At 40.1% G+C, this 15090-nt stretch overlaps 1 protein-coding gene across 9 annotated transcripts in view; it reads right to left on the reverse strand.

Moving 5' to 3' along the window:
- The window catches only part of MEF2A (myocyte enhancer factor 2A), a 90234-nt gene that overhangs the window by 31698 nt on the left and 43446 nt on the right, over nucleotides 1-15090 (reverse strand). For 6 of the 9 annotated variants that reach the window (XM_081171196.1, XM_081171195.1, XM_081171197.1 and 3 more), the window contains 3 exons: nucleotides 3827-3964; nucleotides 1240-1459; nucleotides 1072-1131 (listed from right to left, as the gene is read on the reverse strand). In XM_081171196.1, the coding sequence (XP_081027322.1) occupies nucleotides 1072-1131; nucleotides 1240-1459; nucleotides 3827-3964 (418 nt within the window). Of the gene's footprint in view, nucleotides 1-1071; nucleotides 1132-1239; nucleotides 1460-3826; nucleotides 3965-4028; nucleotides 4161-15090 lie in introns of all 9 variants that reach the window. The other 3 variants (XM_081171199.1, XM_081171201.1, XM_081171203.1) reach the window with 1 other exon arrangement.

Raw genomic sequence — 15090 nt, forward strand, 5'->3', positions numbered from 1 at the left:
TAACAGGAAAATCTTTTTTGCAATTGTATGCTACCTTTTAAATCACATTGCATTGTAATTTTTTGTTTAAAAACCTTTAATAAATACATTTTCTAAAATTCTGTCATTCATAAATACTGCATAAAAAGTAAATGAACTGCAGCCTAATTTATATCCATTTTCATTCCTAAGCTTTTACTAGAATTAACAGTTCTGCAGAATGCCAGAGCAAAAGCAGGAAGGGCTAAGGTTCTCATTGCCACCATGCCATCTGCAACCTTAAATTCACATACATACAGTCTTTGTTATCAAAGGACTTCCAGACATTTTTGTTTTAACTTATAACAGTGATACTGGAAAACTGGGCTCTAATAGGAAAATCAATTGATTTCACAGGAATGATTCTATGCTCTCTGACCTGAGCTAACTGATCCTTCCCCATCAAATGATGTTGTGAGTGGGCACGTAATATTGACAGCAGGTGTTCATGCCATCTTCCGGTAATTTGAGAACTGGAACACAGATGCCTCTACACTGATTGAAGCAAGCAGCACCACTCTCCACTTTGTCAACAAGTGCAAGGAAAATATCTGGAGCTCCCCTTCGAAAGTCAAGCTGACATGCAGGCCTACAGATTGATGCCACCCCCACCCCTTTGGAGACTGCTCTTTTTCAGTGTGATTTACAGAAAGTTACGCAAACTGCCAACTGGCAAAAGCAAAAAGCTCAGAGTTATTCGAGAAGCAGAAAGAGATAAAAACCTGCCCATGGGCTCTATCATCCTTGTAGCTAATTCCCTTCAACAGTGCACTTAGCTCAAAATAGAAGAAACTACTAGGAAGATTCAAGTCTCATTACGACTTTGGATGCCAAAATTTAAGGTAACCACATTTTCTAAGCACTTACACCAAAAAGGACATATCCAAGAACATATTGCACATAACAAGCAAAACATAAAAAGTAGCCGATATCCTTTCCCACAGCTCAGAAGAGTCAGTCCTGAAAGAAACAGTCTTTGCTTTGATTTCTTCATCCGTTCCTAAGCCAATTAAGCCTCTTGCAGTATTCAAAATGCAAAACTTTGAAACTTACCCACTGGGCTCGAACCAGCTCCATTTGGCACCGAGAGATCAGTTGTGGACAGCATACCACCTAATTGGGGGATACAGAGGAAGAATATTTATTTCACTCAGATAATGCAATGTGCAAAAGTAAAGAGTGAGAGCTTGTTGAAACTTGGGGTGAGGGAGGAATGCTTACTTGCACTGCCGGTACTTGGTGGTCTCTGAGGACCTCCTGGTGACACATTTCGATGCAATGAGGCTTGAGGAGGGGTCAGCATGGTAGAGTCTGTCAAGGTAGAACTTGCTGCCAGTGCTGGGGATACAAGGGAACTCCCAGGATTACTGTAGGTTAAAGTATTGGGGCTGGACACAGGAACAGTGACCGACATTGAGAAGTTCTGCGGAGGTAACCCAGGCTGAAAAGAGCGGGGGGAAATCATGTGAGATTTAAAGAGCTACACTTTCCTCAAGTTCTAATCAAAATGTTAGAAAACAGCTTCTTGGTTTCTAAAAGGAGTTTTGAAGCATACATACAAAATACACACATCTTAATTATGTAATGCAAACTGTTCAAATTTGTTACATACAAACCACACTTAGCACTCTCAAAATTGGTTAGAGATACCGATAATTACCAAGAGCTACAGATAATCACTCCAAGTTGATCACATGGAGATATGTTTTACAAAATATCGTATGTAGAAAATGAAAGATGTTCTGAGCATCTGCCCGTAACTTTCTAGCAAACTTTTAAGAAGCATTTTGATTATTGCAGAAAATGAAAATTATTCCTTTGCAATCAGAAACGGTATTTGAGAGCACTTAAGCATGCAATGAAAGAGGGAGGAAAGGATGTTACTGGAAAATACAGCATACTATTTCAACTTTAAAAGTTTCAAGGCAAACCTGATTCTTCACATTATGTATTTCTATAGAACTATGCTGAAAGTTCCAAAAAAGCTAGAGAGTTGTGCTATTATATTTGTATTCATTAGTAAAACTATTTCAAGTAAGAAATGAATAAATTAATGCAAAATTCTTTACAATTTAGCTTAAGATTGGATTTGAAGGAATGCAATTTATGTGTTGTTTTTTAAAAAAGTACTATGATAAAATACATGCAAGCATTACATCTTATGTTAAATCCGGTTTCTTTGAAATCCTTCTTCAAAAACCCATCTGAGAATTGTTTGGTCTCTAGTCCCCAGAATCTATTCAACTATACCTAAAAACATGTAACAGAAATGACTGCATATTCTTCCACAATTCACTACCACCCCCACTACCTCTTGCTATGGCCCTTATATCAATTTTTAGATTGTAAGGCTGTCATGACAGGGACCTCTCCTTTTCAAATGCCATATACTTGGATGGTGCTATATAAAATAAGAAGCAACAAAAACAGCTTCCTTATAGTTTGACTGATAAATAATTTACCATAATATGACTATGTTATTTTCTATTGTTATATGAGCAACACATCATCACTACAAGGTAGAATTTTGCCTTAAATAGCACACTGAAAAACTCCTTTAGCAATTCATTTAAAAGAGTAATAAATCACAGGACTTTATTTTTTTTTAAAAAAAACCCCTTCTTTTGGTGTGTACAGAATGCTAGTCTTGGAATCAACAAAATGAAAGAATATTAGGACATATTTAGCAATAGAAACTAACAAGGTTTTTTTAAAAATGTCATAGCTTCTGCCGACAAAATTGGGAAATTATAGTTGTGCAATCATGTTTATTTTCATTTATGTAGAATGCTTATATCCTGCTTTATGGTCTTAAACACTCTCAAAGTGGCTTACAAAGGTTTCTCAAAACAAAATCACACTCAAATATGGCTTCCCTTATAGACTAAGGACAATAATTATCTGACCAATTACTCAATGGCATATGCTGATAATCCTCTCTCTTTCAATGATTTTCTTAGTGAGGGACAAAAACAACTGATCACAATATACAGACTGCCTTAACTTTTTAAGAGTTACAGGTTTAGTGTACTTTTACTTCAAAGGCATCTGATTTCTATACCAAGGAATACCCAATTCTGAAAATATATTAATATAAAAATATCGCAGCATATTTTTCACAGATCTAGGATGATACATGGCAAAATAACAGAAAACAACTACTGTGGTACCTTGGTTGTCAAATTTAATCCATTCCGGGAGCCCATTGGACTCCCAGAACCGTTTGAAAACCAAGGCACAGCATCCGATTGGCTGCAGAAACTTCTTGCACTCAATCGGAAGCTGCATCAGACATTCGGCTTCCGAAAAACATTCGCAAACTGGAACACTCACTTCCGGGTTTTTCAGGAGCCAAGCCATTGGAGAACCAAGGTCCCACTGTAGTTTACTATGAAAAGACTGAAGAAAGACAGGAGCCTGTACAGGAGCCTGTGCAGAATGGATTTCTCTAGGCCTGAAAGGTTTGTACTAGGCCTTGTTTGATTTCAGCTAACAAAGTAGACACTGTAAGCATTTTTGTTTCTCTGTGACCAGAAATTTAATGAAAGCAGTGCTTCTTAGGAAGTAGACTGTGTAAGAGGCTTTTCCTGCTGCCTTCTAACTCACATATAGCATACAAAGTGCCTTTCTCAGAGTTCATACAAAAATCCCAAGATTTCTGTCTCAGATTCATGCATCTTGCATGAACATTTCTGCTTTATAAGCTCGTACCACAATGTCATCTTTAATGTAGCTTTCAAAGTTAAGGAGATGTTGCAAAATGTTCTCATGCATATAATAAAGTCACAAGCCATACCACAGTACTCACTGCGATTTTATGATTCCGCATCATATTATCAAACTCTTCATTAATTTTTTTATATTTTTCTTCTGTATGTGGCGTGAGCACATATGAAGTGTCAGGGTCCGGGCTGTCGCACCCTCTGTTTTCCTTCTTGTTCAGAGCCTAAATAATGAAGTTAATAAAAAGAATCAACAAATAAAAAGTAGGAGCTAAGAAAAGTACTTACAGGGCCTCGCTTGAAAATAAAATCACTATCTTCATTTAGTTTGCTGAATCTGTCCTCCGATAGTGGACTGTGCTCAAAGTAATCGTCAGCATCAGGGCTCTCACAACCATTAAGGCCTTTCTTTCTTAAAGTCTGAAATACAATTGGAAAATTCACACAGACAATACTAAACTTGCCATAATTTTTTAATCGCAAATTTGCATTAAGAAGGTACACACTGTTTTACAACCAGAGCCACTGAAATAAGTGTATCCATATACACTGATACTTTAGTATTGTTAACCACATGCAGTTCTATCCCAAAGTCAATGGGCCTACTCTATGAGGGCTAGCACTGGATACAATACCTACAATTCTCTCTTCCCCTCTTCCCCTGCCCTTTATAATTGCTACAGACTTTTCTAAGAGATGGGGGTTTCTGTCAGAAACTGTAATAGCTCATCGACCACTACCTATTTTCTCTGGCAATTAAAAATAGCCACAAAAGAATTTGTGAGGACAGTTTGTAGGCACCAGCCCTGTGTGAACTGAGAGCATATCCTAGAACAAGGATGGACAGAAGATAGGGAATGATCTACCTTGCAAGGCACTCAAATGATCATTTAACAAGTCATAACTAATCCAGGTTAAGAGCTCCTGTGGCTCACACTGCACATTAAACAGGGTTCGGCGTTATTTTTTCTCTTGGCTTTTTAAAAGCCAAAACTGCACTGAGATCTGGAATGAAGGGAGCATAAGCAAGCAGAGGCAGCTTAATCCTTTCCCCCCTCTGGCACTGTTTGAGCTCCGAAATCACTCTCCACAAGCTGTTCTCTTTGTGAATTTTTGAGCCAGCATAGAAAGGGTTGAGCAGCTTTTTTCTGTCTTCCATCTTCCACTCCAACATTCTATAATGTGCAACTTATTTTGTAAATTTAAACATGTTTTGTAAACCAGAGATTTTGTTGAAAATAAAAATTTCCTGCAAGGTGAAGGCATTCCTTGGAAGACAAACCAACATAAGTAAAGTTCCCTGGGCTTTGGAACTTTGAAAACTACTATTCTAAGCAGTGTTTAAAATCCAACTAACAGTAAAACTGTAGGTGTGGTTTTTTAATAAAAAACACTAATGGGAAAGTATGTTCTGAACCCAAGTCACTCTCTCATAATATGCTATGAATATGTCATGCTTAGTTTACAAACTAGAAATCCAATCAGTTGATAAATAATAAGCACCCATGGTATCCAGAAAGGAGGAGAATATATCCCATTTTATTACTTATAAGATTTTGCTGTGAGAAATACTGGGAGAGAAGCTTTAGTCAAAACTATTTGAACTTCATAAATACCACTGGAGAAGTTGAACTCTAATGGTCTTCAAGCAAACCTACACAGATCTCAAGCCGTTATTATCTTGTAATTTCTTAGCAACCACTGCTAGTAACAGCTTGTCTTAATGTAAGACAACAATAAGACCAAAGAAGGCCTATCTAGTCCAGCATATTCTATTGACAGCGGCCAACCAGTTGTCAGACATAAGTGCAAAAGTACTCCTGACCACCTGAGATTCCAAGCAACTGTTATACAGAAGCATACTGCCTTCAACAGTGGATGTAGAACATAGCCATCATGGCTAGTGGTCATTAATAGCCTTATCCTCCATGAATACAATATGTCTAATCACATTTTAAAACCATCCAAGTTAATACCATCACTGCATACTGTAGAAGCAAATACCATAAACCAGGCCTGCCCAAAGTCCATTTCGGGGGCCTAATCCAGCCCCTGTGGCAGTTTATTTCCTGGGGTAAAAACCTAAACAACTCCAACCCTAAAAAAAGTTCAACAACTTTGGGGTGAAATCCTTAAAAAAGGTAAAAAGTATCAATCCTAAAAAAGGTCAACAACTTTGGTTGGCCCTCTGGTTGGCCCCCACGGCCCTTCACTTCATCAAATCTGGCCCTCTTTGAAAAAAGTTTGGAAACCACTGCCATAAACTATATGCTGTATGGTATGGCTTGGCTAGTAGCTAATGAGGCCTTTTGGCATTTAACCCTCACATTCCTCCTTTCTGCAAAGCCAGATGGGTTTTCCATCCTGCTTCTACAACCCTTTCTCATCCTTTCCCCAACACCTCTTTTCTCCCTCTCCTCTCCTATTTTACCCCATCCTACCCCATTCCACCCTCTTGACTGATATCAGAAGAGAGGGAAAGGGTGGGGGACGAGGGGGCAGCTTTGCCTTTCCCTCTTTCCTCCCCCCAGCTACTTTAGCAAGGCGACCAGAGAACTATATGGGTACAGGTTGATTCGGTCAGGAACTTCCCTTCCCCAATTTTGGTAGATTGGTTTCCCCACATTACATCCCGATTCCAGCACTGGAATGAATTATAGGGCACTCTGTGTGTGGCTGCATCTACGGATGTGGGGGGTGTCACTGCCCTCCTTTATGGATCTCTCCCAAGAGCCACCACCCAACATCTTGGTAAGAAGGTCTGCTGCAGGCAGACAGGCTCCTCTCAGGCTGCCTTGGCTCCTTCATTCTCCTCTCACTGACTTGTACACATGCTGTTTGCTCATGCAGTAAAAGAGGGGTAAGAGCTGGCTGCAAATGTGTACAAGAGTGCTGCTGTGACAAGGGCCTTAAGCAAATACAGATATAGGAAGTTTTGGCTAAATTTCTTTCCTAGCAGCTCCAAAGTACACTTAGCATTTCACATAACACAATCAAATTGTGTAAAGCTCTCAAGCCATCAGTTAGATATCATTCCTTCTCAGGTTACTTGGCATGGTGTTGCAAGTCCCACAGACAGTGCCTGGAACTCCCACTAAATCAGCATTCTCAGGAAAACAGGTGTAGCTTTCGGCAACACCTGTCACAACACTTAGCAGCACAGTCTAACCAATCAGGTGGATATGTATATGGACTTAACCATACATGGCCCTGCTGTCCAGCACTTTGAAAGCTGCTAACCCTCCCAAACCTTCAACAAGGCTAAGCCTGCCAGTCTTCTACACTGATATCAGCAGGGAAAATGCTAACACTACAGTCTGGATTACAGTTAACCTTTACAAATTATTGAATACTATAAATAGATTTAGAAAGTTTGTGGCATTCATACCAGAATACACACATTTTGCCCAACATGTCTCAACACTTTATACTTGAATAGCCAGAAAAAAGAAATGTAGATTTAAAAACACTATCTTAAATTAGAAAAAAAAGTACAAGCCAGAGGCTGCTGACCATTTCCAATGTGATGTATGTATTATATTTTAATCTAGAAGCATTGTGGAGTGTTCAGTCTGTGTATTAAAGGAAAAATCTAGAATCAATTCATCCCACACTCTGAAGCATATCCTTTTAAACTCAGAACAAAAGAACATATGCACTCTTCGTAATTGTTATTTTTATCGTGTTAAGAATGGATTTAACCCTGCTTTAACTCAGGAGGAAGGAAAAGGTTTCACAATCTCCCACTTCAGATTCTGGAAACCCTCACTCTAAACCAAGTTCTTGTCACTCTTGGGCCACTTAAAGTTACAGTCTCCCATTTCTGATGAAACAAGTCAAAGCCAAGGCATTTGGTCTCCTAATTGCATACACAGAAACATCCCTTTGCGGGCCCAACTCTGATAAGAGTACCACTTACTTTATCGTTATCAAGTACCATAAGAGTAAACTGTTACTCTTTGTGTCAAGGGAGGCACAAGTGGAATGCTCTAATCTAACTGGGCAGAATCAGTGGGCTGTTTTCTAACAGGCAACTATGTCAGGGATAACCCACCATGGCTCAAAAAGCGAGAAAGACCCAAATGTTAGGAATGCACCTATGTGCGATGTAAAATAAAAGATTCCAAAATCTTTTGCAACACTTTGCATCATATCCTCTATTTGGTACTTCATATATTTTGAGTTTTGTACTGTTTAAAAAAGCTTTTCTAAACAAAATGCAAGGTCAGCTGCTGTGTCAGAGAGTCTTCTTTGTGGAGACTCTTCTTTCTCCACAATGAGGGACCAACAGATTTTGTCAGCCAGTAACATCTGTGGTTTTCAGAACTCAGCCTCTCTCACAATTCAGGGGCAGGGAAGAGATCTCATGGCTGATACAACACTGTGTTCAGAAGCACTTGGAAGCAGAAGCAAGATCCTGTAGGTGTCAAGGTGCTTCTGAAGCTCAGTATGATATTGGCAAGAACTCATGCACTCACATTGTGAAAGCAGTGAGAAATCTTGTTTCCAAGTGTCCCCCAAAGACCAGTTCAAGGTCAGGTATGCACCATTCTATTGAAAACAACATTTACAGGGTGGTAGCAGGATGGCACTGTCAAGAAGCAGGTTACTATTATGATATTCATAGAAGCACTAGATCGAAACAGTACAGACAGTGACTTTGGGGCTGCTAGGAACTGGAATCCAGTAACATCTGTGAGGGCCACAGGTTCCCCATCCCTGGTGTAAATCCTGTTTGTACAAAAAGCTGCACCTGAGCACAGTCAAGGGGTTACAGGTAAACATTATTCTTCAAGTTGCTCTCACTGTGGCCATACTAGTGAGGTCTCAACCATGGCAGCCGAAACGCAGCTCCTTTCCTACACTGCATCAAGTAAATAAATCAAGGAGCCTCACCTGCTTAGTTCTTTCAAAATGTATGTTCATGCTCTCTGTGAAAGCCTTTATAGTAGAGAAGGGAGGTGGATTCTTTGAATATTCATAACAAAGAATATTCACAACAACTAATAGCAACTCTTGCTGTCTCCTTTATTGCCTCTGTGCAATCCGACAAATGTGACAAATGTGACTTTTCCAAATATTGATAAAGTGAAGAAACTCTGCTATACCACACTTTCCATTCCTGCTTCTTTCAATAGCCTGCTGCTACTTATAATTCCCCACCACCACCAACATGGCCACCTGCAGTTTTTGACCCCCCTAATAGAAATGCAACCTTAAAGAAGAAAGACTGTCCAAAAAATATACATATAAGGACACAAGAAGCTTTATCATAAGCTGTGAAGAAAGAGCAACAGGCTCCCTCAAGAGATGGCTCCACAACAGGAGAAACTTGTCAAGTAACCCTGTGAGAAACTTCTTTGCAAAAACATGGGAGAAAGCCTATTAAAACATCCAGCAGAACATGATGTGCAGATATGGCCCTAAAGTAGGTTTAAAGAAGAGTTCACCACTGGCAATTAAAAATGAAAAAATCAAAAATGAAATCTGCAAATTTTACTAAGGGACAACATCAACACTTACTGGAAGAATTTCTTCCAGTAAAGCAGTGCATCTCTTGGACTTCATCAAAGGAGAATGTTATGGCATCCCCATCTGACATGCTTTCATAAATAAGTATGGGAGATACTGAAAAGGGGTTACTTTCAATTCTGTGAAAGGAAGACAGGAAATCATGGAATACTACCACTCACCCATGCAACGCCGCCTTCAGTGGGGAGATATTGCCATGCTGCGTCAACAAGGATGGCCCTTAATCTGCCATGGCTCAATTTAAGGCCCTTGTAAAAATTACCAGGGGCAGAGAGACTGGTTCCTCCTTGATTCCAGAACCTGACACTTTATTATTTTTTCAGATGGCAAAGAAATCTACATCCATTATGTCCCTAAAGGGACTCTGCAGGAACCACTCTGCAGATACATCAATTCAAACACATATTTTTTCTTTCAAACAAAGTGGATTATTACTGGATTAACATTATGATCATAACCTCAAAACAGATTAGGACCTGAGATTAAAGGTTCCCTAGCATATCTTCTGTGAAGTTCCATCCCCATCTCACTTATCTATATATCAGCAGTAGCAACTGTGGGGACATGAATCATGAAGGCAAAGACTGAATGCTTACGGTCCTAGTCTCATGCTCTCCAATCCAAGAGAACTCTGTTTCTACTAGTGGCTGAGCCCCCGATCGCGTCACTCACTAACCTCCACCAACCCACCCCCTTATCAACTCTCTCCTTAGACCTCACCAAACCCACCCTCCTTCCCTTAGACCTCTTCCTGCTCATATTGCCTGCCTCATATCAACAACACTGTTTCCGTCTCAGCAGTAGAGGGTGAGGAGGAGGAAGGCAGTAGGTGGTGGCAGAGCAGGATGGTTGTTGGGGAGTTTCCCTGTCCTGTACTGACTGTTCCTCTGCAGCTTGCGGGGACCAGCCAGCCAGCTGCCTCCAAGTTATCTGTGTGAGGCAGTCATCAGCAGAGCAGGATGGTTGCTGAGTAGCTGCCCCACCCTTTCTTGACAGTTTTTCCATGGTTCACCTAAGCACCTACCCACATCCATCTCCCTCTTCTGCTTCCCTTCTCCCTCACCCGCCAATGCTGCTGTGATGGCCCAAGACTCTCAGAAGGCTGTTGTCATGTTGTAGCTTGCAGCAGCATTTGTTGGCAACCAAGCAAACTGCAGCATGACGACAGCATTACCTTATTATTATATGTATGTAAGCAAACTGCAATTCCACAAAGACCAGCTGCCTTTGGCCACCTCATCATCACAATCAGTGCCCTATTTCCATAACAGTGAATCCATGCTCAGAGCGCAGAAGGATGCAGATAGTAAAAGGTCACACTTCAATGAAGATTAACCTTGTCATGGTTGGAGGCAGGGGTGGGGGTGGGAACAGAATGGAGTAATGATCAGGAGTTAGGACTGGTCAACCTTCACTGTACTGACAAGATCTGGGGGACCAGAACTGGAGTAAATGAAAGTAAAGGTATGCCAAATGGACAAAAAGTAGTGGGTGTCATGAAGTCCGGGAGATTCTGAATGATATGACCCTCTTATATAGAACTCTGACAACAATCCATTGCCAGTGCCTTCAAATTACTGCCCCACTCCTACAGCATATAGGTCTTGGCATGCATACTATTCAGCTAACGATAAAATCTAATGCATAATATACTATATAACAATAAAGGTGTTAATAATAATTAGGTGACAGCATATTAAAAAGATGGTAACAGTTAGGAGCATAATTATAGTAAAAATTATTGATTAACAGAGAAGGTAGCAAAAAAAGACCCCTAACGTGTCAGTTCAGTGGCCAAATGTCTGTTTAAATAAAAAAGTTTTTTGTCCTCCTGCAAGAAATAGGGTGTGATAAACCTTCCTCAGTAAGGAGCTCCAAAGCCTGGGAGTAGACACATACTCTTAAGAGACCTCTGGTGTCATGAATAGTCCAAACTGGAGGACTCTAAACTGAAAATGTCCAATTCCATATGTAAGTCTAAGAAAAGACCAGTGTTTTTGGTCTGATGGCCCTGCAAAAATATGAGTTCTAGATGTCCAGGACTGCAAACTGACCATCTTTACAAAACAAATGCACAGTGGTCTCTACTGACAGCTTTGAGTTTGCTAAATGGGTCATCTACAATCAAAGTAACTAAAATAAAAACCTTGTAAGCATTACAATGCAAAACCCACTCTATGGCTCCATTTTCCAAACAGTTGACTCCTCATCTAGCAATAGGAGTGATGGAGCTACCCTGGAGTCTGAAGGCTCAAGTCAAATTACATACCTGAGATGAAATCCAACCCATGCAGTTGAAAGAACTGGGGCAATATCTAACCATTCATCCCTGAAAACTGCAAGTTGGTTGGCAAAATATACATGATGGCTGAAGTGGCTCTGGATGGAAGCAAAAAATAATGTCTTGTAGAGTTCATCCTGTCATTATGGAATCCTGGGTAGTCTGATGCAATGGTATATGAAGTATTACTACAAATCATACAAATGCCAGCACAGTAAGACTAAACTGGGACCTTTGCTGATAGAAGGATTAAAAGAAAGAAATGATGCCCCAAGAAATGCTGTATTTGTGAATGTTCTACCTGAGAAATCAGAATCTCTTCTATGTGGATCAACTAAATGGATCTACTCAGAACAACTGTTACTTGCTTTCCCCCTCCAGTACATAATCCTTTCCCTACCAAATCCAGTGAATATTCAGAATTTGCTAAAAGTAATTCATTACTTTTGCTAGTGCCGCATGTCCATCCAGAGTAAATATTGCTAGAACAGGGTCTGGTAGAGCCTTCATAGTCAATATCCTGTAGTTAGCTTTTTCAAATCTATGCTCTTCAGTTTAATGGCATGTACCTTCGCCATCTGAGAGACAATCTGTCTGCTTTGTGGACTGGAAGCCACTGCTACTCTTGGGGGCCAAGATACCCAGCACCAAAAAATTAGCTAGGTTGCTAGTCGCTGGCCTGGGAGCTTCATCAGGCCCTCTAGGGAATTTTCCCACCCACTCAGACATTGCTATTTTGGTTGCAAAATAGGAAGAAAAATTAAAGTAGACACAGCACTGGGAAGGGCAGATAAGTATAAACCTTTCCATCCAGCCCAGTCATTTGATGGATACACAAATTGCCCCCTCTTCTGTTACCAGATTTATCATTTAAGTGGGGAGAGGGCAATTATCCCCCTCACCAGCTGACCTGCACATGTCAGGGCAATGTGCCTCTGTCTGTGGTGTGTCCATGGCCACAGCCACCGTAGCATGTGGCCACCAAAGGGTTGGTCAAGGTTAACCATGCTGAGTTTAGTGGGAAGGGTGACTCAGTAGCTGCCAGTTCAGAATCCAAGGGATAGATTTAAGCCTGGTCTCTGAACTTGTTCTGGCCTGTCTAGTAAAATTTTGACGGGTTGCTCATGGGGTTTGCCTGAACAGTTTAGGGAGAGAAGATAGTAGGAGCCGGCAAATTTGCTGCTACGCTCATCACACTTTAGAAAAGAGGTGTTCCATAGGACAATCTGAGGGCCCCTGCTACAGGACTGAATTTAAAAGATTTTAAAAACTCCACAAAAAACTTTGACAATTTATCCAGCTCAGAATTAAAAAGCTAGGAGTTCCTCACTCTATGGTAGCAATATAGGAAATGAATTGAAGTTTTTTTATTGTTGTTTAGTCATTTAGTCATGTCCGATTTTTCGTGACCCCATGGACCAGAGCATGCCAGGCGCTCCTGTCTTCCACTGCCTCTCACAGTTTGGGTCAAACTCATGTTAGGAGCTTCAAGAACACTGTCCAACCATCTCATCCTCTGTCGTCCCCTTCTCCTTATGCCCTCAATCTTTCCCAACATCAGGGTCTTTTCCAGGGAGTCTTCTTTTTTCATGAGGTGGCCAAAGTATTGGAGCCTCAGCTTCAGGATCTGTCCTTCCGGTGAGCATTCAGGGCTGATTTCCTTCAGAATGGAGAGGTTTGATCTTTTTGCAGTCCATGGGACTCTCAAGAGTCTCCTCCAGCAAAATAATTCAAAAGCACCCATTCTTCGGCGACCAGCCTTTATGGTCCAGCTCTCACTTCCATACATCACTACTGGGAAAACCATAGCTTTAACTATACGGACCTTTGTTGGCAAGGTGATGTCTCTGCTTTTTAAGATGCTGTCTAGGTTTGTCATTGCTTTTCTCCCAAGAAGCAGACGTCTTTTAATTTTGTCACTGCTGTCGCCATCTGTAGTGATCACGGAGCCCAAGAAAGTAAAATCTCTCACTGCCTCCATTTCTTCCCCTTCTATTTGCCAGGAGGTGATGGGACCAGTGGCCATGATCTTAGTTTTTTTGATGTTGAGCTACTGTGCCTTAATGCTACAACGTAGTGGTCAAGAGGAAAAAAGGGGTTTCCTCACTCTTCAAAAAGCTGTAGACATTTATGTACATGCAAATATCTGATTTGTGGTACTGAACTGAGGACACGAAGGACAATTCCAAATATTATATAACTAGTATGGCACTATATACTGAATATGGACATCCAAGACATGGGAGAAAATGCTTGTTCAGCCATGCAGCTCACCTGGTGACAAGCTGATTACACACGTTTACATCATAGGAGTACAAAAAAAATACTTTTATCTGTGACTTACACTTCAATCCTCATTCCACTCATACGTAAAAGCAAACACAAGTGATGATTCTATTTTATGCTTAAATATTTTGGCACTATTCCAAAGGATTTCTACATCCTCCTAACACCTGCATAAAATTCACCATGATGCCTAATACAAATACAAGCATATTTTTAAATAATAATAAAAAACCTCACACACAATACCCAGCCTGTTATATTATTCTGTAATCCCTAATGTCAAGCAACAATTTGGCTGGATTTACTAAAACAGCCTGGTACAATGCCAGCTGGAATCAGTTTCAGTTTAATCTAACCTTGATTGAACAGTATATTCAGTTTGACTTTGTAGGTACTCAAGATTTATGCGACTGGAGGATTAATTTTTAAATGCAGGTATTAATTTCCAGGTGCAATGGAACTCTACCTAAAGTTTAATCAAATTAAAGAACATGTAAAGGCTTGCATTCACAATTCTATTTACAATTTGCAGAAAAGAGCCATCTTCTGTTATTATAGTATAGCATATTCAGTATGCTACACAATTCCAATAAAAATTAGCATTCATAAACACGCATAGGAAAATATAACCCCCATATAGCATGAAATATTATTTACATCTGTTAATAAATTTCTAATATTTACAAATAAACATGCTCTCAGGCCTTTTTTTATATACAGTCATATTTCTAAGCGCTCTATTGTGCTCCGCGCTTGCGCAGAAGTGCCGCTCTCGTTGCGGACTTTTTGGGGTGCGAACAGCACCCTGGAACGGATTGTGTCCGCAACTAGAGGTACCCCTGTATATAACAATGCTGTTGCAAACAACATAAAATACTTCTAAGACTGAAATCCTAAATACACTTATTAACACACTGCTGAAGAAAACAAGACTTACTGCAATCAATGTGGCTAGGAATAGGTTTATTGTGACACCAGGCAGGATAGAATGATCAATTACATTTATATTAAATTACAAATATTATTTTGCATTTATATGGTTAAAATAATCATTATGAAAAATGTTTTGTATTCAAAATTTCTCCTTCAAGGTTCACTTTGGATGATCTAAGTGGGGGAGGGTTAATCTACAAATACTTCTGCTTTAATTGCACACATAAGCAATAAACAGTTGAGTCAACGGGTTGCTTTCCAGAGAAGCACAAGTCACAGAAGTGGTCACGAATGTCTACCACTTGTATTTATTGTATT

This window comes from Podarcis bocagei, assembly GCF_964188305.1.
Source record: "Podarcis bocagei genome assembly, chromosome: 14".
NCBI lineage: Eukaryota > Metazoa > Chordata > Lepidosauria > Squamata > Lacertidae > Podarcis > Podarcis bocagei.